Below are 27863 nucleotides of genomic sequence, written 5' to 3'. Positions count from 1 at the left end.
TAGAAGAAAAGCTCGTTGCTAGGGAACTCAGCGCCTCTCTTGCAAGAGGCGCCACTGGGCTTGCGCGAGGTCGACGCGTGCGCGGCGCGCCGCGGTTTGAAAGGCCCGAGCCTCGCGCGCTTGCGCAGTTAAGCGCGCGCAGGGCGCACCCCCTTCCTGCCCCCCAAACTCGGACCCTCGTTCATCCTTCGGGTCGGGCGAAGCCCACCACTTTGACATGCCGGAGATCCGCCTCCGCCATGTGGTGTCCTGCAGTAGCCAGGACTCGGTGAGGGACCGGGATGAGGGAGGTTGGATGACGTAGAGGAATTCCTGAGGGGCCGCCACGAGAACTTATGGAGTGTAAAAGGGAACTTCGTGGAAGTCTAAGGAGGGTTTGGGGAAATTTCTAGGAAGTTATAAGGGAATTCTGAGAGAGATGTGGGATGGGGGAACTTCGGGCCTCTGTGGAAGTTCCGGAGAGAAAGGAGGAATAGGGGAGCTTCCTTGGGGAGCTCATAGGTGACCTTCCCGGAGAAAGTGTAGTAGGGTTGGACTCTTGGGGGAATTAACGGGGACACTGAAATCTAGGGGATCGCGGAGCGCTTGGGAGGATCCAAAGGAATAATCTGAGAGCTGGGAGACTTAACTTTCCCTTTCCCATTCTTATTTCAGACCCACTGTGCAGAAAACCTTCTCAAGGCGGACACTTACCGAAAATGGCGGGCAGCCAAGACAGGCGAGAAGACCATCTCTGTGGTGCTCCAGGTGATCCCGCTCTTCCCCTTCTTCCTTCCTACGAGGAGTCTGGAGACCCAGGGCCCAGGCTCTGCTCTTGAGTTAAGCGGCAGTGGGTTGAGGCATTTCCCCCTGGGCCTCAGCTTCCTTACATGGAAAATGGGCAGCGTGATTGCTGGGCCCCTTAGCAGAGGAGGAAGGTGACCCAAGGACTAGGCCAGGGATGACCATAGGAATTAGCTTGTGGCTGGGTAGGTTGCTTCTACTTTCTGGGCCTGTTTCCTCAGCTAGAAGAGAAAATTATCGCTGTGCATCCTGATTTCTGAAGCCGGGCTGCTCAGGGCTGGAAGGTGTCTCAGGAGATCATCTAAGCCAACCAGCCCCATTTTAAAGACTGGGAAACTGAACTATAGGTTGGAGAGAAGTGAAGTGGCCCATCTACACTACCATTTCTGTAATGCTGGCCAGGTTCTTTTTGAGCATGCTCTCACCTAATCTGCACCACAGCCCTGTGAAATTGGAGGGAGGCAAACAGGAAAGGGTGGTTTGACCTGAGATGGTTATAGAATTCCAAACAGGCTACTCCTGTCAGGGATAAGAAACTGGGAGAAGAGAGCTAAGTGTGTTTTAAGCATCTGCTCTTTGCCAGGTGCCGATCTTGGTGTTTTACCTGCATGAACGTGCTCTTCACAAGGGCAGCGTGACGTAGGGGCCGTTATCACCAGTAATAAAAGACAGTGCTGAGATTTGAACCCACGACTGCGTGTCGGTGCTCTTCACTGCTTTGTCATACTGCCTTGTGTGCACACGCTGGTTCTTTTGATTTGGGCCATGCTCCTTACTTCTGAGGTGGGGGGGGGGGGTATGTTGGGGGCAAGGCTTTTTGATTGTGTTTGATACTGAATGTATTCTTGATCTCTTTCTGGCCCAGTGTTTCTGAAAAAGTTTTGGGTCACAAGTCTTTTTGAGAATAGGAGAAAAGCTGAGGATTTTCTTTCCAGGAAAAATACACACACCTACAAGATTTTCTGAATGATTTTAGGAGTTTAAACATTTTGTAAGTCCCTAACATAGTAATAATAATGACAGCTAACATTTACTCAGTGTTACAACTGCCAGTCGTCATTCGAAACACCTCATGTGAATGAACTCATTGAATCCTCATAAATACCCCATGACCCAGAGTCTACTATTATTCCCATTTTATAGTTGAGGAAACTGAGAGCCAGGGAGGTTAGCTTGTCTAGTTCAAATGTTTTAAACTGAGGGAGATACAGGTTGCTGACGGTTTAGTCTTGGGACCTGTTTTCAAGTCCCCAGCTCTCCCTCTTACTCTGTGACCTCAAGCAAATTGTTTCATTTATCTGAACCTGTTTTCTCATCTGTCCGTTGGGCATAATGAGATTCAAGCCCAGGGTTATTGTAATAATCAGTGACATAATGTCTGCAAAAGTGTTCTGTCAACATGTAGGTGTGTGTGTAAAGGGAGGGGTTCATGTTTTTATTACTGAGTGATGATTCTGTTGGGCTCTCTTATGATCCCAGGAAAGTCTCCCATGACCCCAGGAGAATCACATCCCATTCTATACCTCAGTTGTAGTGGGAGCAGAGAAACTGAAAGCAGAAGAGACAGGACATGCAGGTAAGGGAGCCAGAGAGGCCAGAATGAGGCACAGGGTTTTCTGATCTGAGAGACTGAGGGAGATAGTGCTCCTATCACTGAAATGGGAAGCCAGACAGGGGCAGCTTGAGAAGGTGATATGGCACATCCAGTTTTGATATGACTCTGGGAGATCCAAGGAGTGGCATCCAAGGGGCAGTTAGGGATTGGACATGGAGCTGGAGACAGAGGTATGGAAGCTGTTAGCACAGAGACAGGACCTATAGATTCAGGAATGGATGGATTTTTTTGTTCATTCATCGCATAATTATTTTTGAAGCACTTTCTGTAGGCCAAGCTGTTTTAGATATTGGGGCCATGTAGCAGTGGACAGCATAAGACATAAATATGTCAGCCCTGTGGAGCTTTCATGTAGTGGGGAAAGTCAGAAGTAAAACAAGTCAGCTGACAAGTGCTGTGGAAGAAAACTAAACAGTCAAGAGGAATGAGGAATGCCTCAGCTGGGGCAGGCAGTGGCAAAAGGTTTTTATTTAAATAGGGAGTCAGGGAAGGCCTCCCTGAGGTGATATTTGAGCAGAGTGAGCTTTGTGGTGAGCTATGCAGATATGTGGGGAAGACTCACGGGCTCCTAGGTGGGCTGATGTCTGGCCTCTCAGACTAACAGCTGGGAGGCCTATGTGGGTGGAGTAGAGTTAGCCAGGGGGAAAGAAGTTGGAGATGAGCTAATAGGGTGGAGGTGGAAGGCCCCATAACACTTAAGGCCTGAAAGCCATTGTAAGGACTAGAGCTTTTACTCTGGGTGAGAGGGGAGCTACTGAAGGGCTCTAGGCAGAGAAGAAACAGAATCTCACTTAGGTTCTCATAGAATCCTGGTTTCTGTGTTGAGAATAAACTGCAGGGGGGGCAAGTGTATGAGTAAGCAGCATTGCAGTGCTTAACTTATCTCCTGTCAGAGATCCTTTGGAAAATCTGATTGCTTTTAGCAGTTGCCAGTGTGCAAGGTGACTCCATATTTACTGAATGCTAATTTTTGTTCTTTTCAAGCAAGTGATGAGTGTGAAATTTCTGGACATCAAGACATGTAAACTAATCTGAGTTTTTTTCTACTGCCCTGTATTTTTTCCTTTTAACAATATTATGCAACATCTGGATATTACCACATGGGGTTTGGTCCTCAGCTCTTGATAGCCCCATACACCTTTTTTGTTTGTCATGGCCACAGGAGTTGCCAACCCATCACCTGCTCCTGGGAGTGGATCTTCCATCTCCTTGCTAACTTCTCCTGGGCCAGAGGGGATGGCTGGGATGCAGTCCAGGTGTAACTCCAGTGCCCCATTGGAGGTCTGTTCTTTAGAAGAAATGTTCCAACAGCAAGGTGGCACACGTTTCGTTTTTTTTAATTCTTACCGAGGGACATTTTTAGAGAGAGAAGAAGGGAGGAAGAGAGAAACAGCAATCGGTTGCCTCCGGATGCACCCTTACCAGGGATCGAACCTGAAACCTAGGTATGTGCCCTGACCGGGAATTGAACTTGAAAGCTTTTGGGGTACAGAACCACACTCCAACCAACTGAGCCATCCAGTCAGGGCTCAGTGGTTTTCAAATCACTTGGTTTTAAATTGGGTTTTGCCTTTTTTGTTGTTCAAAATATTACCGATGTCCCTTTTTCTCCCCATTGACCCCTTCCACCCCTTCCATCCCCCTGGGTTTTAACTTCTTTTGATGTGTAATACATGTACAGCAAAGCACACAGTTCTGTAAATCCTCACAAACTATAACCTGTGTGTTTCACACTCAGATCAAGTAACAGGGTGTGCCACCCCCCAGGTCCCTTGTGCTCTTTCTTGTCACTGCCCTCAGCGAGGGTAACCACTGTTAGCAGTTTCTTTTCTTTTTTTTAATCCTTACCTTAAGGTATTTATTTTTTCCATTGCTTTTCAGAGAGAGTGGAAGGGCTCCGGAGAGAGAGAGAAGCATCAATGTGAGAGAAACACATCGATTGGTTGTGTTCTGCTCGCGCACCAACCAGGGCCAGGGATTGAGCCTGCAACCAAGGTATGTGCCCTTGGCTGGAATCGAACCCAGGACCCTTCAGTCCACGGGTCTACGCTCTAACCACTAAGCCAGATTGGCTAGGGCTATTAGTTTGTTGTGTGGCCCTCCTGGGTTACTCTGTACACATATAAGCTTGTATATCCACCCCCTCCACTCCTTTTTAAAATTAAATAGTATTGCCCGGCTGGGCGTGGCTCAGTGGTTGAGCATCAACCTAGGATCCAGGAGATTGCGGTTCGATTCCCTGTCAGGGCACATGCCTGGGTTGCAGGCTTGATCCCCAGTTGGGGGCATGCAGGAGGCAGCCGATCAATGACAACTCTCATCATTGATGTTTCAACTCTCTCTCCCTCTCCCTCTCTCTGAAATCAATAAAGATATATTAAAATAAATAGATAAAATTAAATAGTATTTTTTCAAGTAACAATCTTGGGGATCCATTGCCATTGCATAAAGTTCTGCCGTATTCTTTTTTTTTTTTTAACCTATTCTTTTAAATGGTGCATAACATTGCCTTTCATGGATGTGGAACAGCTTTTACTAGATGTCTGTGAGGAACTTTGCAAATCTTCCATATGCCACTCAAATGGTTTCACTGTCATGAATTGTGTCTTCCTGAGAAAAGTACGCCCAAACCTTGTCACAGATGAGTCATCTTGTGCTGAAGCCCTTCTAAAAGCCGACACTCACTGAACACTCTTTTTCTGAGCTAAAATTTACAGAACATAAAATTCACCATTTTAACCATTTAAAGTGTACAATTCAGTGGTTTTTAGTAGATTGACAATGTTCTGCAGTCATCACCACTAATTCAGCGTATTTTCGTTACCACTTAAAGGAAATCCTATAACCATTAAGCAGTCACTCCCTCTTTCCCTCTCCCCAGATTGCCCCTGACAACCACTGATGCACTTTATGTCTCTATGAATTTACCTATTCTGGACATTTTATATAAATAGGATCATGCAATCTGTGGCCTTTTGTGTCTGCTTTCTCTCACATAGCGTAATTTTTTTAAGGTTTCTCCATGTTGTAGTGTGTGTGAGTGCTTCATTCCTTTTTATAGTTGAGTAATAGTCCATCATTTGGATAGACCATACAATGTGTCTCCATAAGTCAGTGGACATTTGGGTTGTTTCCATGTATAGACATTCAAAGGGCTTTATGTGTATTCCTCATTTGAATATTCACAACTGTATGAGGTAAAAGTTGTTAGGAACCCCATTTTATAGGTTAGAAAGCTGAAGCCCAAAGGAGTGACATGAAACCATTTGCTCCAGGATCACACAGTAGTAAGTAAGCAGAGCTGGGAAGGGTCAGACATTGTTCTTGGCATTGGGAACACAGTAGGGAATGACTCATATTGCCCCTGCCCTCGTGGAGCTTAAAAGTCTGGTTGGGGAGACAGGTACTAGACAAATACAAATAAAAAATATAACTATATAATATCAAGTGGTGATTATGAAGAAAAACAAAGGAGGGTTAACAGATAGAGAAGCACCTAGTAGGAGGTGGGGGAGGCTACTTTAGTTGGTCTGAAGAGCTGACATCTGAGCAGAGACCTGAAAGATGGAAGGAGTCAGCCACAGGAAGGTTTGGGGAAGGAGTAATCCAGGCAGAGGGATGACAGGTGGAAAGGCCCTGAGGTGGAAAGGAGCCAGCCTGTTCTCAGGACAGAAGGAAGGCTGCATGGCTGGAGGAGAGACATCAAATGTGGCAGGAGGCCAAGAAGTCAGGCTGGGACTTGTGTGCCTGGGCAGCACCACACCCATGCAGGGCTCTGAGCTGGGAGCAGCAGAGTCGCCAGGAGGTCAGCATGCCTCAGGCTTGGGAAGGCCCTTCCCTCATCACCGCCTCTCTCTTCAGCTCACCCACCTGGTGGCGATGGAGCCCACGCAAACTCTAGCCAGGCTACCTGGTCTCTGGTCCCAGCTGTGCCACTCACAAGCTGTCTGACCTTAGGGAAGTTACATAACCACTTCCTGCCTCCGTTTACTCATGTGTAAAATGAGGATAATAATAGCCCTGCCTTGTAAAGCCGTTGTGAGAAGAGAGGATACATGCATTACATGCCTGGCACATCGTGGGCACTTAGATGTTTGCCGCAGCTGCTGTTGTGCTTATTATCTGTGTCATCTCAGCTCCCTTCAGAAGAAAGATTATTATGAGGACCCTCCCCTTTCGCACGTGAGTTAGCTGCCTCTCAGAGAAGTTGTATGTCACCCAGGGTTGCACATTTGGAAATGGCAGGGCTGGATTTGAACCCAGGCTTGACTCACCCCCAGTCCAGGCTCCTTCCTTCCATGTAGGGATGCTCCTGTGTGTAGCCCTGTGCAGGCAATGTTGAGTGACCTCCTGACTGGGAGGTAACAGGGCAGATTGGAGCATCAGTGTAGGGTGGTGGACTATTACCTTTGAAGGTTGGAATAACTTGTCATTCAAGGGTCCAAATACAGGAACCCCAAACTAGAAAGCAGGAGACTTGCCTTAGCTGTTCCCAACTACCTTCCACCCCCACATGGCTTTCTGCACCTGTAACTGTCAGAAGGGGATGGCAGGTCCTTTGGGGAAGCCTTCTTACTGGTAGCTCTTTCCTTTCGACAAATAATTATTGAGCATTGACTATAATGCCTCCTAAGGACTGACAGTGGTAGAGTGCCTATTACATACCGGACCATAGTATTTACAAGCACAGCTATGGTTATCATCCCCATTTTTACAGATAAGGAAACCAAGGCTCCATGAGGTTAGAGGCCATAGAGCTAGTGTTTGGCAGAGCTGGGATTTGAACCCAGGAAGCAGTGGTGAGAAAACCAGACCAGGGCTCTATCCTCAGGGAACTCCCTTAGAGTTCTGTGTTATTGGGGGTGGAAACTGTGGCTGGTGCTGCCAAGGAGAGCTCCATGGCAGCAGGTTATAAGCCTATCTGGCAGAGTCTGGAGGAGTCAGGGAAGCAGGTATGGGGGTTTATGCATTCAGTGAATATTTTTTGAGCTCTGACTGTGCTGCATGTAGGGAACAAGGTGGCACCACTCGGTACTGGCCACCCACTTGTCACAGAGTTGACACTGCAAGGAGATATGGTGGCTCACATGTGGGTCATCCCACTCCTGAGGTTCCAAAGTGAGCCCAGGGGCAGAGCAGGCACTGACAGTGGGCTTTCCCTCTCGCAGTTGGAGAAGGAGGAGCAGATACACAGCGTGGACATCGGGAACGATGGCTCTGCCTTCGTGGAGGTGCTGGTGGGCAGCTCTGCGGGAGGAGCTGGAGAGCAAGACTACGAGGTAAGCAGGGCCTTGTGTTGGGCCCCAGGCTGATCCCTGCCCCAGATGCCCCATCACCACTTCCCTGGGGGCCTCCTGGGTGCCAGACCAGGGTGGACATGATTCACACTGACTACTGCCCTCTGGAGGAGCCCAGTATACAGAAGAGAAGGTGATAAATTGTGGACAGCAGGGAGACCCAGTTTGCACTGTGATGGCATAAACAATGAGGCACATGTTTGTTCTAAAATTCAGTCACTGCTTGAGAGCAAAACCTTTTATCCAGCCCTAGGGGCTCTCACAGATGGTCCTGCAAATTGAGATTTTGCATTGTGTGGGATGCCTCTGTTAGTCACTTGATTTGTAACAAATGTTTCCAAGAAGGAATGCCTTTTGCTCTATTACGAATATTTTAAAAAGTTGGCACAATCCTTTTTTCCCTGGTTGAATTTATTAGAGCTGGATTGATGAGATCATAGTTAGCTAGTTAATCAACAAAATGTTTTTGGGTAAAAATAGACCTACCGTGACAAAGAGAGTTTACAGTTTTAAGTGAACAAACCAGTTTTCTACAAGATATGTTTTCATTTTCTTGCAGTGAGAAATTGTTTTTGTACTTAAAGAATAGTTTATTGATTTTTAGATGGGGGGAGGGAGAGGTAGAGAGAAACTGATTTCATTGCGCAACATTGATAGGCCCCTCCTGTGAGACCCCTACCAGGGATGGAGCTGCAGTCCAGGCATGTGCCCTGACTGGGAATGAAACTGGCAACTTCCTGGTGCACTGGAGGAGGCCCAACCAACTGAGCCACACTGGTCAGGGCAGAAATTGTTTTTAATTGAGGTATATTTTGCATACAATAAAATACACAGATCTTAATGTAGTTAGTTATCAAAGAGTCTTTGACAAATGTATATACCTGTGCAGCTGTCCCCCAAATCAACACATAGAGTGCTGCCAGCATCACTGAAAGTTTTCTCTTGTCCCTTAACAGTCACTCCTCCCTCCCCATGCTGGCCCCCCCAGCTCAGGCAACTTTTGACTTTCTTTCAGTCACTATAGATTAGTTTTGCCTGTCCTAGAATTTCATATAAATGGAATCTCCCAGTATGTACTTTTTTGTGGGTAGCTCTTTTACTCAGCATACTGTTTTTGGGGGGGTGTTTTGGTTAATCCTCACCGGAGGGTATTTTTTCCATTTATTTTTTTAAAATTTTTTTTTAGAGAGAGTGGAAGGGAGGGAGGGAGGAGGAGAAAGAGACGGAGAGAGGGAGAGATCAATATGAGAGAGACACATCGATTGGTTGCCTCCTGCACATGCCCTAATCGGGGCAGGGAACGAACCTGCAACCCAGGTACGTACCCTTGACCAGGAATCAAACCCACAACCCTTTAGTGCGTAGGCTGATGCTCTAACCATTGAGCAACACCGGCCAGGGCACCCGGTCAGTTTTTATTATTTGTTCCTTCATCATACTGTCCATTAACTTCTTTAAACTATTAAAAATACTTTTATATTGTGTGTTTGATGTTTTCAATATATGCAGCCTTTGTGGGTCTGAGTCTGCAGTTTGTGGTTTCTGCTGATCTTAAGTCATGGCAGCTTGTTTCCTCGTGCCTCATGGGTGTGTGTGACTGTTTAATTGTTAACTTCTGTCCTTTGGGAATGTATCTGTGGGAAATCTTGGAGGACTGGGTTTGAAGTACATGCCTCCAAAGAAGATTTGCCCTGGTGTCAGGTGATACTGTCTTCATGGGGCCACTTAAAATGTTCAGCTTGTGACCAATGACTCTCTCTCATCACTGATGTTTTTATCTCTCTCTCCCTCTCTTTTCCTTTCTCTGAAATCAATAAAAACATATTTAAAAAATTAAAAAATAAAATGTTCAGCTTGTGTTATTCCATGCAGATGGCTAGCATGAGTTTTTGCTCCTAATCCTTGAAAGTACAAACTGATGGTTAGGAGTTGTTCATCTTTTCTGTGCTGTCCTCCAGAGCTAAGGCTTTCCACTGTCTCCATAAGGCACATTTCCCCATGATTTACCCACAGAGGAGGGGCCCAGTTCTACGTGATTTGTTGGTGGCCTCTGAGATACTATTTTTCCTTGCTTGGAGCCCAGGTGGTCTTCTGTTCCCCCCTGCTCCCCCTGAAAGGCACTTTAAAATCAATCTCTATGTGCCACCCAAGGTCTGCACCAGGGCAGACACTACATCAGTGCCACGCACTGTATCAGTCAGGGTCCTGCCGAGACACTGAAACCATACCAGTTATTTTAGCCAAGAGAATTAGTGACCGATGAGGCGAGAAGACGGAGGTACAATGAAGAAGCAAGTGTAGGGAGCAGCTGCCACCCTAGGGGCTGGGGAACAAAAGGAAAAGGTAGGAATGATTGAAACGTAGATGTTTAGAAGTTGGAAGTGGGGGTTCCATAGAGCTGAAACTCAGACCCTGAGGAGGGGCGGTCATTGGCTGGCACTGGTGTCCCTGAGAGGGGCTGGATGAGGCCAGTTCTGAAAGTGCTAGGAAGCTGCAAACTGGAATCACCTGCTGCCCGGGAAGGAGCTACTGCAGAGGCAGAGGTGTGTTCCTGGGGTCATGCTCACAGGAGCTGCAACAAGGAGCAGATCCTGCCTCTCTCCTCCAGTTTGGTGGCCTCTCTCTAGCTCCCCCTGTTGGCAGATCCCTGTGAGGAGCAGCTGAAGAAGCAGAAATGTCCAGGCCCAACTGGATGAGTTTGAGCTGGGAGAATCACTTAGTAACTGGCACAACTTCCTCATTTCTGGACTCTGATAATTCCGCTCACCTTTCCACTGACCCAGCTATGTGTTTCCAAAATGTGTTTGAATTCTGTGCCGGTCATGGTGAATCTTCTCTGCTGGGAGGGTTTGTTCCTTAAGCCCTGTAGGCTGCCATATGGCCAGATATGGAAGGCTCTGTGCAAGAATTTAGAGAAGGATCATTCAGATGTGGACGTAGAAGGCTTCCTCTGGGACCTGTGTCAGGCAAGGACTGACCAGAGACCCAGAAACGGGAAGAGTCTAGAGACCTTGAGGCAGGTAGAGGCACAGCTGGATCTGGCAACTACCTAGCTTCTTCTCGGGCCCCCTGCCCTCTTCCCAGCCCCTAGGTCTTGTCATTTAAAGCAGCCAGCCCTGGTTCTCATTTGTTGTACCATCTCCCAGGTCCTTCTGGTCACCTCGTCTTTCATGTCCCCTTCTGAGAGCCGCAGTGGCTCCAACCCCAACCGTGTTCGCATTTTTGGGCCTGACAAGTTGGTCCGGGGAGCAGCTGAGAAGCGCTGGGACCGAGTCAAAATTGTTTGCAGCCAGCCCTATAGCAAGGTACATAAGGTGGGCACTGGGGGTGAGGGTCCTTAGCATTGGTCAAGGAGAGAGCTAAGGGGCCAATATTGAGTCACAGAAGGCTGGGGGGACTAGACAGCTAGTATCCGCATGGGACTTTGAGGAGGCTTTCCCTAAAATGGGCTTGAGTACTCCTCATGTGAGGCTTTGTTTCCTAGAGGATGTCTCTGACAGGTGAACTACAGGACCTCAGAGGGGAATTGGAGGAGGGGGACAGCTACTTGTTAGAGGGGTAGTCTAGAAGAGTGGGTCTAGGAGTTAACATCAAGAGAATGGAGTCAGATGCTGGGTTTAAGATTGGCTACATTACTTCTTAGCTGTGTGACCTTGGGCAAATGACTTAACTTTTCTGACCTCAGTTTCCTGATCCTTATAGGTTTGCTGTGAGTTAGGATGCTAAGCTGTGGTAACAAGACCCAAGTGGTAATGATACCACATAGTAGAGGTATCCTTACCCATGGAACTGTCCTGGGGATGTTCAACTGGTCATCCAGGAACCTAGGTTCCTTCCATCCTATGACTCTGCATCCAGCTGGCAGAGGGGGAAAGAGCCTGGAGCATTTCTGTGTTTCAGAAGTGACACACAGTACTCCCTCCCATTCCATAGGCAGTAATTCAGGTTCATGGGAGTGGATTTGCTTGGACACCCAGCAGTCTTTGCCCATTGCTTATGAGACTAAAGGGGCTAATGCATGTAAAGGGCTCAGAGATGTGCTGACTCAGAGTTAGGGCTCCATAACAGTTGGATGTTATTATTGACATTATCCTACCAGAGTCCCTAGATGAGGAAAGAGCCAAAGAGGGGTTTCCTTAAGTTAAAGGGGTTTGGGGCCAGGCTTCAGTCCTTGGCCAGACTCCCTGACTCCCACCCATCCTTTCCCAGGACTCCCTCTATGGCTTGAGTTTTATACGGTTTCACAGTCCTCCAGACAAAGATGAAGCAGAGGCCTCACCCCAGGTAAGCTTTACCCGCCATCTCCCAGAGCCTTCTCCCTACCTTTTCTCCCCAACCTGCCAACAGTCCACACCCATTGCACTGACCTTGTGGGACCTTAGAAGGTGACCAAGCTTGGCCAGTTCCGTGTGAAGGAGGAGGATGAGGGTGCCAGCTCCCTGAGACCAGGGGCCCTCTTCTTCAGTCGGATCAATAAGACATCTACTGGTAAGTGTGGAAAACCCGAGTCCTGAGTACAGGGTTGGGACCTAGACTCCTGGGTCTGAGGGAGGAGGAGGCTGGGGACTTGGCCTCCTGGATCACTGCTGGGTTTTGGGAATACCCCTCTATGTCACGTGGATAGGAGGTGAAGGGCCTGAGGGCCCAGCCTTCTCATTCTGGTTCCACTTTCTCCCTCTATAGCCACAGCCAGTGACCCAGCAGGACCCAGCTATGCAGCTGCCACACTGCAGGCCTCTAGTGCCACCTCTTCAGCCTCTCCAACCTCCAGGGCAGTAGGCAGCACCTCTAAGGTGAGATCATCAGACCCTGATGGGTAGGGAAGGAGAAGAGAAGCTAGAGGCCTCATTTCATCCCACCCCTCTCAGCCTCAGGAGTCCCCCAAAGGGAAGAGGAAGTTGGATTTGAATCAAGAAGAAAGGAAGACCCCCAGCAAACCGTCAGCCCAGTCCTCACCACCTGTCCGCAAGAGACCCAAATGTGAGCATATTGGATTCCTTGTTCCCATTGGGGCCTATGCTCCTATGTCCTAGGAGTAGAGAGGACTGGGGGCTGGGACTCCGGATCTGAGGGAGGAGGGGCCAGGGGTTTAGTCCCAATAATGCCAACTGAACCTGCTCTTTGGCTTCTGCAGTGCCAGCACCCACCAGTACTCCAGCCACCACCTCAGTCCCTGCCCCAGCACGGGGGGCAGTGCCAGGGAAGCCCCGAGGAGAAGGCACCGAGCACAGGGGACCCCGAGCTGGCCCGCAGGAACTGGGAAAGATCCTTAAGGGTGTGGTGGTGGTGCTGAGTGGCTTCCAGAACCCCTTCCGCTCTGAGCTCCGGGATAAGGCCCTAGAGCTGGGGGCCAAGTATCGGCCAGACTGGACTCCAGACAGCACCCACCTCATGTAGGCCTGTGACCTCCTCCTTCCCACCTCCTCGTCTGTCTCTTCCATCTTGCTTTCTCTCTCTCTCTGCCTGTCTGCCTGTGTCTCTGTCTCTGTCTCTGTCTGTGTCTTCAGCTCTCTGTATGTACCCTCTGCTTGGTTTGCTCTCTGATTTGTACATCTTTCCCTCTGTCTCCCTGTTTCTCCCATATCTGTCTCTTTTTTTCTCTTACTCATCTTTCCTTCTCTCTCTCTGTCCTCCTTATCTCCCTGTTCCCCTTTGCCCCTCACATCACACCTGACTGACACCCTCTGTTCTGCTCCCCACAGCTGTGCCTTTGCCAACACCCCCAAGTACAGCCAGGTCCTAGGCCTCGGAGGTCGCATTGTACGTAAAGAGTGGGTGCTGGACTGCCACCGCATGCGTCAGCGGCTGCCTTCCCGGAGGTGAGGCCTCACTGCACACCTGTGGTACACACATGTACACACGTATACACATACTGACCCTGCCCCTCATCCCTGCGCTGGGCAATGCTAGGGCTCTGAAGAGAAATCAGACTGAAGCCTGCTAGTGGAGAACACAGGTGGGCCCAGCCCAGAGTCAGCTGACTTCTGAAAGAAGGAAGGACATGGGCTGGGAGTCCTGGAGGCGGGAAAGAGGACTTGCCTGGGGGCTCACAGAGGGCTCTGTGAAGTCTGTTTAGTAGGAAAAAATAAGACATTGCTGGCTGGAGAAACAGCCTGTGCAAAGGCTTAGGGGCAGAGAACGGAGAGAGAATGGAGTATTGGGGCCTGTGTAGATTATTTATTTATTTATTTATTTAAATCTTTTTTTTTTTTTTTTTTTAATTGATTTCAGAGAGAGGAAGGGAGAGGGAGAGAGAGATAGAAACATCAATGAGGAGAGAGAGTCACTGATCAGCTGCCTCCTGCATGCCCCTCAATGGGGATCAAGCCCGAAACCCAGGCATCATCCTGAGCTGATGCGTGGCTGTTCTGACCTTTATTTTGTTAAGAGTGTCGTGGTTTTTATTACAGAAATACTCATGAGTTTGATTAACGGGTGCTTCATCCTCACTTCCGGGGGATGATATATAACAGTCTGTGTACCTGGCATTTGCCCCTCTGAAATCTGAAAATTCCGAAATTCTGAAACCCACCTGGCTCCAAGGGTCTGTCCTCTGAGCAGCAGGGAGCTGTGGAAGGCTTGGCAGGGGCAGGGGCAGGAGCAGGGGCAGGGGCAGGGGCAGGGGCAGGCTCTGGTCTGAGGGCTGGAATGTCCAGGTGAAGCTGCAGGTGGGAACCCTGGAGGAGGCTGGGACCTTTGGGAAAGAAATGGGATCAGTTGCGTCTATTTAGGGACAGAGGAACTGGATTTGGATCATTGTCTGCCTGGGAGAGGTGAACACGTGTATAGAAGAAAAGGCAACAAAACACTGTTGGATTTGCAACTGGGTTTTGACCAAAAAAAAGAGAGAAATCCAGAAAGCACCTTATATTTTAAAAAGTTGATGATGGAAAATTCCAGGGGAATGGCTCTCCCCACAATAATCACAAATTGAGTTTTTAAAATCTTTTAGTTGGTCCAAGCACTCTAAAGAAAAGGCTTAGTAAACCTGCCATTGATTGATTCTTTAATCAACTTCGACACTTTAAATTCTCTGAATTTCCCATGAACCACTGCTTTCCAGTGAGTGTGATTTACCTGAACAGTGTTCCACCAGCTTTGAAAAATTCAAATTATGTGCAGAAGGGTCTCCATATTTGTACCAGGAAAGTAAAGCTAACACGTTCATTTGCTTCTGCATAATTTGCCCTGGGATTGGGGCAAATTAGTTAATCTCTGTGTGCCTTCGTTTCCGTATCTGTAAAATAGGGCTAAAATACCACCTATCTCAGGATTCCATGACTCCATGTTTGTCAAGTGTTTAGAATAGTGCCTGCCTGGCACATAGGAAATCCCATATAAGTGTTAGCTGTAGTTATTACTAGAACTAGGAGAATTCTTTTCCTGGAATATCGGTAGTTTAAGGACCATTGAATATAGTGCCAAGGTCTTAAAAACTGTTTTTGCTTTTGGAGATTTTCCCTTAATTGGTAGGCATTCTCCCAATAAGAAACCGAATTTGATTCTTAGAGGGGAAAAGTATTTCTGACTTTTTTTGCTTTCTGAAATTGGGCATTTCTTCCCCAAGAGGGCAGGGCAGCCAAGGAGTACTCAGGTCTCCCGTGTGGGTGACTGGGGGTCAGTGGGGCCTTCCAGAACTGGGAAGAGGGGCAGGCTGGGAGAGTGGCCATGGTTGTGACCCTAGATAATTAGTAAATGCCAGTGGCTGCTGCTCCCGAGCACCCTACAGGCCCCAGAGGACACGACATGCTGTTTGTCTGAGGCCCAGTTCCTCCCCCAGGTACCTCATGGCAGGGCCAGACTCCAGCAGTGAGGACGAGGGCGACCCTCACAGTGGCGGCAGCGGGGATGAAGCCCCTAGGCTTCCCCAAAAGGTCTGCTGTCCCCTCCCTGGGTGTGGGGGTGTGTGGTGGGAAGAGGACATGGGTCTGTTGTGGTCCCCAGAGTCTCTACTCCTGCCTCCTGTGGGCATACCTCTCCACACACACTCCCACCCACCCTGCCCTTTTCCTGCTCACTGACCCACACTCCCTCCTCAGCGCCCCCAGACCAAAACTAAGCCCTCTCAGGCTGCAGGATCCAGCTCACCCCAGAGACCCCCAACCCCAGAAGAGACCAAACCAGCCTTACAAGGGTCCCAGGAAGATACCCACACCGAGGGGGAGTGGTCAGGTCAGAGCCTTAGGGAGAAGGGGATGGGGGCCTGGACTCCTGGGTCTGAGGGAGGAGGAGGCTGAGGGTCCCCGAATAACTGGATCTGGAGTTCTATTGAGGTTGGGGTTTGGGATGCCTGCGTGAGACTGGGCAGCGGGTTACCAGTCTTCCCAGAAGACAGGGCGGTCACCTCGTGTTGCCTAAACTTGACTCGCAGAAGGACAGGACAATGGAGCAGAGGATTCTGGGGATACTGATGATGAGCTGAGACGGTAACACTGGGGCTTCGGAGATGGGTGGGCCCGGCCTTGGGTAGAGGGGATCTGGTTTACATGCTCTTCCCCCACCCCTCTTGGCTTCCCCCAGGGTGGCTGAACAGAAGGAACAAAGGCAGCCCCCTGGCCAGGGGGAGAATGGCGAGGACCCATATGCAGGATCCACAGATGAGAACACAGACAATGAGAGTCCCCCAGAGTCTCCCAACCTGCCAATTCCCGAACTTCCAGGTAGGAAACCCCTTAGTGGGAACTGTCCCTCAATTCTCAGCTGTGACTGCTCCTGGCTGGTGCCTTGGCACTCCAGGGCCTCACCTTGGCTCTTCCACCATCTCCCCAGACTTCTTCCAGGGTAAACACTTCTTCCTGTACGGGGAGTTCCCTGGGGATGAGCGGAGGAAGCTCAGCCGCTATGTCACAGCCTTCAATGGGTCAGTCTCTGGGGTGGGACTTGGGTGGGGTGGAGTGCTTGGCCCAGGGGAGGGGGCGTGGCAGGTTGTGGGAAGGAAGGCAGTGGGGAGAGGGGGAAGGTGCGTACCATACCCTGCAGGATTGGCACAGGCCATGAAGTTCAGTGCTAGCCCTGTTGCATAGCTTTCCCTTGGCTTTCTTGTCTTAAAGTGAGGCTCCCCACCACCCTCTGAAAGGATTAGTGACAGTGGGAGCTGTTGGTATTGTGGCTGTGGTGAGACTCGCACATGGGACAATGGAGGATCCACAGGCAGCCTCTAGGGGACATAGGGGATAGGAGAGGATGGCCTTTGAGAATGGTTGGGGACTGGGATGTTAGCAGAGGGGACAATTCTCGGCCTCTTTTCTTCTCCCACCAGGGAGCTCGAGGACTATATGAGTGACCGGGTCCAGTTTGTGATCACGGCACAGGAGTGGGACCCCAGCTTTGAGGAGGTGAGTCCAGAGGGCATGGAAAGGGAGACCCAGCCTGCCCCTGAATCCCTACTATACTCTCTCACACTTGTCCCCTGCCCCCCTGTAGGCCCTGATGGACAACCCCTCCCTGGTGTTTGTCCGCCCACGATGGATCTACAGTTGTAATGAGAAGCAGAAGTTACTTCCTCACCAGCTCTATGGAGTGGTGCCCCAGGCCTGAAGTATGTGCTTGTGCACACACACACGCATGCACACACACACATAAGTTTAATAAAGCTGACTTGGTTTGCAGCCGCTGCCTCTCTCACTCAGGAGTCTCCCAGAACCTCCAAGAGGCTCCCAGCTGTCTGTCTTATCTTTGGTTTTTGCTTCCCCTCTGAGGGCCAGGTCGCTGGGCTGCCTGAGACTCCTATCTGGGGTCCTGGAGAGAATGAGGGGCTCTGTATGAGGGCTCTGGTAGGGAAGGAACTCTTTGTCACTTCTCCCTGGCCCCTCAGCCCTGTGGTGGCAGATGCCAGGGAATTGGGAATCTGACACTTAGCTGATTCTGACTCTCTGAGCTTGTTCCTAGGTCTCGGTTGTCTCTCTGTGGGTCCTGGGCTGGAGGTATGGATGCTCATGAGGCATGCCTCTCTCTTGAAGTCTCAGCTCCCCTGCCTGGGAGATCTCCCTTTCTACAGGGTTTTCAGAAGTAGCTCTGTAACTGTCACAGCATGGTTTTACATCACCTCATTTGGGAGGTAGAATGGAAGGGGCATTTTAATCAACCCACCCAAATCCTGAACCCCTTCAAGGCTCCACCACATTTAAGGTGGGAGCTGAATGTTAGAGAATCAGGGCAGAAGATAGGGTGGCATTCTAGGCAGGGGCTGTGGTGTAGGCAAAGGCCCAGAAGAAGGAACCAGCCTGGTGTCTCGGTAGAGTTGAAAGCATTGCCACCCTTGGTGAAGAGGCTTTAGGAGCAGATCTGGCTGGAAAGGTAGGTACAGTCCTTGCAGCTGTACTGTCCAGTGTGGTAGCCAACAGACATGGGTGGATATTTAAATTACAGTGAAAGGAAAGGAAAAATTTGCTTCCTTAGTCATACTGGCCCCATTTCAATGCTCAGTGACCACTGCACTGGACAGCGCAGAGAATATTTCCGTCACTGTAGGAAGCCAAAGGACAGGACTGTCAGCACCAGGCAGAGAACCTTGGACTTTTCCTTGGGGTGGGGAGGTCAGTAAACGCTTTGAGCAGCACAAAGGGCTGGGTCATCTGAGTTTGAGATCTGCCCTTTGGATCTTTTCTTGGACATTCTAAGCCCTTTCCCAGCTTTTGCTCCATCAGCTAAGCAAGGGCCACCAATCTTGGTCCTTTCCTTTGTTGGTGAATATGTTCTCCCATTCAGTGGATTGTCTTTTCATTTTGTTGATAGTTTCCTTTGCTGTGAAAAACTTTTTTAGTTTGATGTAGTCACATTTGTTTATTTTGTCTGAGGTGGTATTAGATTTTGCATCCACTCATTCGTTTTTCGTTCATTCACACATGTATTGATCCCTCACTATATTCCTATCGTTGCTGTAACAAATTACTACAAACTTAGTGTCCTAAAACAACAGAAATTTATACTCTTCTAGGTCTGAAGTCTGAAATGGGTCTCACTGGGCTAAAAAATTCACGGTGTGGGCTGGCCTGCGTTCCTTCTGGAGGCCCCAGAGGAGAATCTGCTTTCTTGGCTTTTCTAGCTTTTAGCAGTTGCTCACATTCCATTCCTCTTCCATAGTCAAAGGCAGCAAAGGCCAGCCGAGTCTTTCTCATGCGTCATCACTCTGACACAGCCTCTTCTGTCTTATTCTTCCACATTTAAAGACTCCTGTGATTACATGGAGCCCACATGGATAATCTGGGATAATCTCTGTTTTAAGGTCAGCCAATTAGCAACCTTAATTGCTTCTGTTGCCGTAAATCTCCTTTGCCACATTCCATATCCTTATATTCCAGGGATTAGGATGTGGACGTCTTTGGGAGGCCATTGTTCTGCGTACTACACCCACCGTGAGACACTGGTGCTACAGGGTGAAAAAACAGACACAAGCCCTCACTCCTGAGGCTGACATCCTGTTGGGGGAGAGACAGCGAGTGTGTGTTGCAGCATTGGGCGGTGATAAATCTGTGAGAGCAGAGAAAGCAGAGCAGTGTTGCACAGTGATGAATGATAGGGGAAGGTGGAGGTATTTAGAGTCATAGGAGAGGGCATCTCAGAGGACTTCCCCCTTTGTAGGGACTTGGGAGATGGGAGTGTTTTGGGAAACCAGTCCAGGCAGAGGAAAAGCAAGTATAAAAGCCCTCAGGCAGGACATGTGCAAGGAGCAGAGGGTCTCAGGGTGTCAAGAGACCCAGGATCCACCCTGGCTCAGCACTGCCTCCCGCCATTGTTTGGTTGCAGTACAGTTCCATCTTGTGGCCTCAATTTCCCCATCTGTATAAAGTGAGGTTGTACCAGATCAAATGAGTTTGTGCCCTTGAGACTTTGATGGTGGTACGGTTCCTTCGAAGTAACTTCCCAGACAGCTCTGTATGTATTCATGGATACAAGTCATGCTGTCAGGTTTGGAGGAGTGACCTGAATCCTTACTTTCTCAGAGCTTGCTGAGTAATCTGCAATCCAGCAGCCTGCTCATTTCCACTTAACTGCTTGATTCTACCCCTTATGCTGGAGACTCCATAGACCATCTCTCAGTCCATCCTCCATACCTTTCAGTCTCAGCTCAAACATTACCTACTCCAGGCCTTTCCTAACCTCTCTATATATAACAGTATATGCTAGGTATACACGCTTATCATGCTGTAACATATTTCTAACTTGATTTGTTTATGGTCAAACTTACCAGTCTCTTCCTCTATAATTTGCTTTTTTGTGTTTTAAAGATACTTTCTCTACCTCTGAGATTACTAAGATATTCTCCTTTTTCCATCTAAATGTTTGAGTTTTGTGCTTCAAGTTTAGATCTTAACTCTCTAGAAACTTCTTTGTATATGGTGTGAGGTAGGGATCTGTATTAGTTCTCTATTGCTGCTGTAACAAATTACCACAAGCTTAATGACTTTAAACAATACACATTTATTTTCTTGTAGTTCTGGAGGTCAGCAGTCCAAAATCAGTCTCTAGGCCAAAATGGTGGCGGCAGGCCTAGGTTCCTTCTAGAGGCTCAAAGGGAGAATCATTTTCTTGACTTTTTTAGCCTCTAGAGGCTGCCAAGTTCCTTGACTCGTGATCCCACATCACTCCAATCTCTGCTTCCATTGTCACATCTCCTTCTCTGACTCTTCTGTTTCCCTCTTTCCCATATAAGAACCCTTGTGATTACATTGGGCCCACTGGAATAATCAGGATAATATTCCCATCTCAAAATCCTTAATCATATCTGCAAAGTCCATTGCGCCAGGTGTAAGCTAATATACAGGTGCTGGGGATTAGGATGAGGACAATTTGGGGGGACCATTATTCTGCCTACCACAGGGTCCCTCTCATTTCATTTTTTTTCACCTCAGCTCACCCACAGATTAGTCTGTCCTTTCCCTACTCATCTATAGCAGGGGTTGGCAAACTGCAGTCCATAGGCAAAATCCAGCCCACTCGCTGTTTTTGTAAATAAAGTTTTATTGAAACCCAGCCACAAATTCATTCATGTATCATAATGTGTGTGGCTGCTTTTGTGCTACAACAACAAAGTTGGGTAGTTGTGGCAGACACTGTATGGCCTGCAAAACCTAAAAATATATACTATCTGGCCCTTTACAGAAAAAGTTTGCCCACCCCTGATCTACAGGTGGGGGTTGTCACATGTCAGGACCAAGGCTCCCTTACTTGTTATTCAAAGTGGACTTAGCTCCTTTACTTTTATTGCCACTACTTGATTAGTGCCCACTTCTCTCACTAGACCAGGTCTGTCTTGTTTACTGCTGTGTTCCTAGTACCCTGTGAGGGTCCTAGCACACAGTAGGTGCTTAGTGTGTAGAATGAAGAGCAGTCCAATCAATGTTAGCTTGATCATTTGATTTTATAGTGGGAGAGACTAGCTCCAAGAAGGGAACTGACTCTGCCCAAGATGCTGCTGCTTGCACCCTTACAAGGGCCTTATAACACTCCCACTTTACAGATAAGGCATCTGAGTCTAGAGAAGTGACGAAATTTTGTCCAAGGCCCCTTGGCTAATATGTAGTGGGTCAGGGTTGGCTCCAAAGCTAGGGCTTTAAAATTTCTTATCCTATCAATAGTATACCTCTTGTTCTTGCTTTTCTCATTTATAATATCTTGGGAATCTTTCCACATTGGTACATATAGAGCTGACTTTTCCCCCCTACAGTTACATCTTCTATTCTATGGCTGTATTGTAATTAATTAGCTGGTCTCCAATTGATGAACACTTTGGTTGTTTCCCATCTTTTGGCACAACCATCACGCTGCACTGAACATCCTTGTCCTTATGCCTTGCTCACGTGTTGAGTTTATTTTTAGGATAAATTCCTAGAAGTGGAATAGTTGACACGAACAAAAGTGCATTTAAGTATTTTATAGATACAGTCAAATGGCCAAACTGGAGGCACCAATTTAACTTACAACAATATGGAGAGAGCCTGTTTCCCCACACTTCTCACCAACCCACGATGCTAGCAGACTTTTTACATTTGCCAAGTGAGTAGTCAGGGAAAAATCAGAGCCAATCCTTTCACACCACAGCTCCAGGTCCCTGGTGTGGCACATTCCCTTCCCCAAAATGGGTGAGCAAAGAGTTCCTCCATCTTTTAAGTTAGAACCTAGTATGGGGGCCAACCTCCCTGCCAGCTAGAAGAGGCAAATCCATAGAGCCTTGTTTAGAAATGCCACCTCTATTTACTGGAGCTGGTGGCAGAGGGGGCCAGTGAGCCAAGGAGAGGGCTCACTCCCGCTCCCCCTGACTCTCAGCCTGGTGGTGGCGGCTGCGTTGGTGAAGGAGCAGGAGGCGTCTCTGGCCAAAGGCCTGGCCGCAGCTGGAGCAGTGATGCCGGGCTGTGGCCTGGCTGCCCGGTGCAGTGGGGGGGTCGTGACATAGTCGATGGGCAGCCAATTTGGAAGGGAATGAAAAAGCCTTGGGGCAGTGTGGGCAAGGATAGGGGCGGGCATCCGTGGCATGATGCGTGTGTCGGTGGGCAGCCAGTTTGGAGGGGTAGCAGAAGGACTTGGAACAGTCTGGGCATGGGTAGGGGCGGGCAGGTGCGTGGGTCCAGAGGTGGGCTGCCAGCTTGGAACGGTGGCCAAAGGCCTTTGGGCAGTGGGGGCACGGGTGCGGGCGGGCGCCACTGTGTGTGAGGCGGTGGGCTGCCAGCTTGGAAGGGTAGGAGAAGGCTTTGGGGCAGTCAGGGCATGGATGGGGGCGGGCACCACCGTGTGCCAATCGGTGCGTGGCCAGCTTGGACGGGTAAGAGAAAGCCTTGTCACAGTCAGGGCATCGGTGTGGGCGTTGGGGTGGGGGTCGCCGGCGGGGTCGAGATGGTGCCCCTGTGGATGCAGCAGGCCCTGGAGCCGACTGGTAGGACTTCTTGGACGAACCCTGGTGAGGAGCTAGGGGACAGGAGGGCTGGTGGGCTCGTGGCAGTAGGCCAGGCTCCCCCCCTCCACTTTGATATTTGAGTATATGTGGGCACCTCAAGGGTCATACTGAGATTCCTTAAGTGGCAAGTTCCTGCTCTCCAACCCATGCCACCCACATCCTAAGGGGTTCCAAAGCATTATCTACCTGGATCCCCCAAGCTAAGGCTTTCCCAAAGCTACTAAGTTGTCTGCTTTTAGTATCTAACCAAGTGATTACCCTGAAATCCTGCATGTCATCCTCCCTGTCCCTCCTGTAATTTCCTGAGCCCTAGAAATGGTCACTAAGGGTCCCCCAAAGCCAACCAGGAGTATTCCCCAGAATGTCACATTTTGGGGCATCCAAATTGTCATCACCCTGGGCCCTCAAACTTTCACCCTGAGATGTGAAATATGATTCTCAAAATGGGATTCTCCTAACCCCAATTCCTGGAGAGTGCCTCCCACCCACAGGCATGGCCTCTCTCACCTTCTTTGGTCACTGGTTCCTTGTCTTCAAGACTAGGATCTGTGGCCTCAGACCCGGACTCCGCATCTCGCTCCAGCATCTTGCTGGCCCAGAAACCTAAAGGATGGCCTAGGGAGAGGGAGGGGTGTCGCTGGTGATTATCAGGCTAATGGAGGTAGGGGTGAGGGCCTAAAATCAGGGGTCAGTCTGTTTAGGAGCGTGGTCTTATTTAAGTCTGGGATCCTAAAGCAGGGGTGGGAGTTGCTGGAAGCATAAGAGCACAATGGGCGGGGCTATGCAAATCTAATGCAGAGCCATTCCCTTTGCCACTTACAGGGTTAGAGCCTTCCAGCGGTGGAGCGGAGTAGCTGGGCCTCTACCGATTGAACTCAGCGTTCCTGGACGCGGGGCAGGCGGGGCCTATGTCCAGATTGGGCGGAACCTCCCCATCAGAACCTCCCAGGCAGGGTACTTACGACAAATGGGCAGAGCTACACAACTAGGACCCCAAGTCCACAGCTCTGCAGCTCAAACTCAGGGAGGGGCCTAATAACTCAGTGGGCGGGTCTTTTGCAACTTTCCCAGGGGAGGGGCCTAAGAACTCAGGCGGAATTTCACGTCGAAGAGGTAGGTTTACCTTTTGGCTTAGTGTCAGTCCATTGACCCACCTGAACCGCTAAATTTCTTCCTTGTTGCTAAATTTCATCCGGCGTGGAGGTGGGGTCGTGGAGGGTAGAGGGGAGACCTAGAGGAAGACACAGAAAGAATGTGGCGTGTGTGGTAAGCCAGAGTCCTAGTGAACCTCCGTCGGGATCTCAGGCGTCCGGACCTCGGGATCGTGGCATTTGGACACCAGTGCGCCCTCCCAAGACTCAGGCACCAATGCAGTCCCTCTGGAACCTACGCATCAGCATCCCAAACGATCCCACTCCGGGAGATCCTAGGGTCCTACCCCTAATCCATTTCCCCAAGACCCAAGCGTCTGGGTCCGGACCCCAGCACCCTCACCTGCGGACCGCACCTCCCCGGGGGCGGGGCTCCGGGCCCTTCCCGCGGCTGCCGCGGCCGCAGGCGCGCAGTTCTCGGACGCGGCGGAGTTGCACCGTCCGCCGCACACCCTGCGACTGTAGGGGAGGCCAGGGAGCGCTCGCAAGCGGCTGGGTCCAGCCTCATTTCCATCCCCTCCTCCCACGCCGTGCCCGTGGGGGCGTCAGTACGCAAGCGCACTCGCGGCTGGCGGAGGCTACCGTGGGGGAGACAGAATGGAAGGAGGGGGTGGGTGCGTAAGACAGTCAAGTTGATGAGCAAGCGCAGAGCTACCAGCCCAAGGGCGTTAGGAAAGTGCACAGAGGTTTGCGGGGCCTACGGTGGCCGACTGGAGTCAAGACTATGCTAACACGGAGAAGCTGCGCTTAGACCTCACGGAGACAGCGCCCAGCACGGGCACCTTCCCGTTTCCGTTGCCCCCTTCTTTTGGAGCATTCCGCTAGGAGCCTGAGCTTCCAGAGCCCGCCGCCCATTCCATCCTCATGGCGTTTGTAAGAGGTGTGGCTAATCCCTGGAGAGAGGGCGGGGCGGAGCTGACGCCCAATAAAAGGCACTTTATTTGCATAGCGCCCGGGCACTCTTTGCCATTGGGTGATTCAAGATTCCCTGCCTCTCCCACTCCAATGGCTAGGGCAGGGGCGGGAGAACGAGGGTGGGGGTAGCGTGGTGCCGGGGCGGGTGTCCCCTGAGGGGCTGGAGCTTCTGGTGCCATTCCCGCGGTGGCAACGCTTTGCATCCTTCCGCGAGCAGTGACGGCGCACACAGGAGTGACCAGCACAGGAATGACAATAGAAATTTCCTGCATGGGTGGTTTTTCAGCCACAAGGTCTGGCGAGCCCTGGGAGTTGTGGGAGTTACCCCTGGGGGTTATTTGGGCTCTGGAGCCCGATTGCCTGGGTAACTGGCTTGGAATCTTGGCTCTGCCACTTTATAGCTGTGTGACCTTGGGCAAGGCACTTCATTTTTCTGGGCCTCAGTTTTCTCATTTTACAATCCAGGGTTGTCAGGATTAAATTCAATAATCAATGGAAAGTGTTTAGAACAGTGCCTACGGTGTCCAGTAAATGTTGCCAATATTTTTGTTCTTATTGTGCACTGAAGTAGACCATGACAGGGCCAAGGTTGTTCCAGGAACACCAAGCGAATAAACCTCAAGGTGGGAAGGAGCATGCTGTGTCCATGGGGTCTCTCTCGTCCCATCATGCCATGCTCCAGACTCACTGACCGAGTTCTTGTATGTGCTATGGTCAGTTCTACCTCAGGGCCTTTGCACTAGCTGTGTCCTCTGTCCCCCCCCAAGGCCCTCCCTCCATCAATTTGCTTGCTGATTCCCCCCTCAAATATCAGCTCAAATATTACCACTGCAGAAGGACTCCCCTGTCCACCCTGTCTCATGAAGCCCCCTCTCTTCATTGCTCTGTTGTCTTGTCCCCCTTGTATGCACATAACATTGTTTACCTGTCCTAGAATGTATGCTCTGTTAAGATGGACAACGTGTCTATCTTGTCCATTTTTCTGTCCCCAGCATCCAGAACAGGGCTTAGCACATATCAGGTGTTCAATAAATCTGTGTCAAATGAATGCCTGAAAGAATTAACAGCCAGAATCCCTCTATAATAAGAGGGTAGAATGATGGGGAAAATGAAAAACTTGAAGTCAAAGAGTTGGTAAGAGGCCTAAGCTGAATGGGAAACCAAGGGAGGCTTCTAAACACAGAAAGTGACATAAGCTAGTTTAGATTTTTTGTATACTTTTTTGCTTTAACCCTATTTTTAGGTTATGGAAAATTTCAAACATACACAAAAGGAGGGAGAGGGGAAGAGTGTAATTAACCCCACACACCCATCACGCAGGTTCAACAGGGCCAGACTGGTTTCATCATCCCCTCAACACCCCACCTTGAGCCCAATGAATTACTTTGAAGCAAATTCCAGACGTTTCACCCAGAAACACTTCAGTCTGTGTCTCTAAAAAAATAAGAATTCTCTTTTAAATGTAACCATAATATTGTTATCACACCTTTCACATTTCAGAGTTGTTTCTGTTATCACATAGCCCATAGTGTTCAAATTCCCCCCTTGGTCCCATGTGAGTTTGAACTGAGCTGGTCAATTGAAAAAACCCCAAGTGTAAGTGGACCCCTAAATTCAAATCCACATTGTTCAAGGGTCAACTGTGTCTTTTTTTCTTTTTCAAGCACAATGTAATACTTTATTTCAAACATTCAGAGAATTCAAGAGACTAAAAGAACTGTTCTCTGCATTAATAACAGAACTGACCAGCGTCAACAATTATCCAGTCATGGCAGTGTTATTTTATTTCCCCCCACCCACTCCTCCAGATGATTTTGAAGCTATATGCCAGACATCGTAACCCATAAATATCTTTTTATTACACTTGCTTCGTTTGAATCAGGGATCTAAACAAGATCCACAGACTGCATTTGTGTGGTGTGACTCTTCCTTTGCATTTTCATTGACATTTTAAAAGGTGCACTCTGGTTGCTGCATGGAAAATAGATTGTAGGGAGGCAGAGTGGGAGCCAGAATCCAGTGAGGCAGCTGTTACATATTAGTTATAAATTATTAGCATTTAGTTAGCACTTTTTATATACCAGAAACTGTTCTGTGTGATTTATATGCATTCATTTGTTTAATCCTACAGCAGCTTTTTAAGAGGCGGTGCTACTATTATCCTCATTGTACAGAAGAGGAAAATGAAGCACAGGTGGGGGAGGTCACTTATCCAAGGTCACACAAGGCCGGGATTTGAACCCTTGCCACCTGGCCCTGGAATCCAGGTAATTTGCATTTCTGCTGCCTTTTCACTGGGGCAGGGGGCGTGATGCTGGAAAAGGAGCCTGATTGAAAACAGGGCCTGGTGGTGAGCTGGGAGGAGGTGGCAAGATGAGCAAGGAGGATGGTGATGAAATAATGATAGCCAGCTCCCTCTGAGAGCTTGTTCTGTGCCAGGTGCTCTCCCAGACTCTTTACATGTGTGAACTCACTGAATCTTCACAATGAGGGGGGAACTATTTTCAACCCCATTTTACCAATGAGAAAACTGAAGCCTAGAAGGTGAGTTTTGAGCCCAAGGTCGCAGAGCTAGGAAGGACAATGCTGAAGTTTCTAACTCTTAGAACATCTCACAGCTGCCCCTACGAAGAGCCCAAAGGTTGTGCACACCTTCAAGGTACAGGTTAACGGTCTAGCAGTTCTGCTAAAACATCAGGGATGGGCGCCCCAGGGGCGAGGAGGTCTTATCTGGGGGCTCATCACAGTAAAGAGTGTCTGAGGGTCCCCATTCTCCTAGCTCCTCCCTCCCCTGAGCTCCTGGAAGTCCCTGCATCTCCCCTTGTTTTAGCCTTGATGTCTGCACCTCTCTCCCCAACCAGACTGGGGACTCACCTCTGGGTCCCCAGCTTTACCCAGCTTGGGCCAGGCATGTAGGAGACCTCATCGTGAGGAATAAATGAGCCAAGTTCTCTCCCTGACTGAGCTTTTCTTTCTGCCTGATTCTCTCCTGTCTGGATGTCTCCCAGATCAGAGAGATTCTCTCTTTCTGCACATTTCTCCCTGCTCTGATGTCCCAACATCTTTTCCCACCTGTCGCAATCTTGTAGAAGGTTGTGTATCTTTGTGTATCTCTAAGTGTATCTTTGTGACCATCTCTTTGATGGACATACCATTTCAACTCCATATCTCTCCATGTATCTCAGAAAGTTTCTCCAGGTCTCCCTCGAGCC

At 49.4% G+C, this 27863-nt stretch overlaps 2 protein-coding genes across 4 annotated transcripts; one reads left to right on the top strand and one right to left on the bottom strand.

Moving 5' to 3' along the window:
* Nucleotides 1-105: 105 nt before the first annotated feature.
* XRCC1 (X-ray repair cross complementing 1) lies at nt 106-26804 on the top strand. Of its 2 annotated transcripts, XM_087826738.1 has the most exons (18): nt 118-268; nt 655-747; nt 7567-7677; nt 10842-11000; nt 11905-11979; nt 12078-12183; nt 12379-12488; nt 12564-12675; nt 12830-13088; nt 13398-13514; nt 15476-15569; nt 15735-15867; nt 16067-16121; nt 16216-16355; nt 16465-16555; nt 16955-17030; nt 17119-17233; nt 26783-26804. In XM_087826738.1, the coding sequence occupies exons 1-17, from the start codon at nt 218-220 to the stop codon at nt 17230-17232; spliced, it is 1896 nt and encodes a 631-aa protein (XP_087682864.1). In that variant the 5' UTR covers nt 118-217; the 3' UTR covers nt 17233; nt 26783-26804. The 2 variants fall into 2 exon arrangements, with proteins under 2 accessions (XP_016075001.2, XP_087682864.1); XM_016219515.2 differs by lacking the exon at nt 26783-26804 and having other exon boundaries at nt 106-268; nt 17119-17288.
* On the bottom strand, nt 20096-23812 carry ZNF575 (zinc finger protein 575). Of its 2 annotated transcripts, none has more exons than XM_016219518.2 (3): nt 23709-23812; nt 23093-23200; nt 20096-22596 (listed from the first exon to the last, which is right to left on the bottom strand). In XM_016219518.2, the coding sequence occupies exons 2-3, from the start codon at nt 23169-23171 to the stop codon at nt 21935-21937; spliced, it is 741 nt and encodes a 246-aa protein (XP_016075004.1). In that variant the 5' UTR covers nt 23172-23200; nt 23709-23812; the 3' UTR covers nt 20096-21934. The 2 variants fall into 2 exon arrangements, with proteins under 2 accessions (XP_016075004.1, XP_016075005.1); XM_016219519.2 differs by having other exon boundaries at nt 23740-23792.
* Nucleotides 26805-27863: the final 1059 nt, after the last annotated feature.

The sequence above is a fragment of the Miniopterus natalensis genome, chromosome 18 (assembly GCF_054644295.1).
Source record: "Miniopterus natalensis isolate mMinNat1 chromosome 18, mMinNat1.hap1, whole genome shotgun sequence".
Taxonomy (NCBI): Eukaryota; Metazoa; Chordata; class Mammalia; order Chiroptera; family Miniopteridae; genus Miniopterus; species Miniopterus natalensis.
This window is presented reverse-complemented; position numbering and strand designations above follow the sequence as displayed.

Coding starts and splice junctions, on each gene's coding strand:
- XRCC1 (XM_087826738.1), top strand. CDS start 218: ATGCCGGAGATCCGCCTCCGCCATGTGGTGTCCTGCAGTAGCCAGGAC. Junction 12,184..12,378: donor GATCAATAAGACATCTACTG/GTAAGTGTGGAA, acceptor CTCCCTCTATAG/CCACAGCCAGTGACCCAGCA. Junction 13,515..15,475: donor CAGCGGCTGCCTTCCCGGAG/GTGAGGCCTCAC, acceptor TTCCTCCCCCAG/GTACCTCATGGCAGGGCCAG.
- ZNF575 (XM_016219518.2), bottom strand. CDS start 23,171: ATGCTGGAGCGAGATGCGGAGTCCGGGTCTGAGGCCACAGATCCTAGT. Junction 22,597..23,092: donor GGAACCAGTGACCAAAGAAG/GTGAGAGAGGCC, acceptor CCTGTCCCCTAG/CTCCTCACCAGGGTTCGTCC.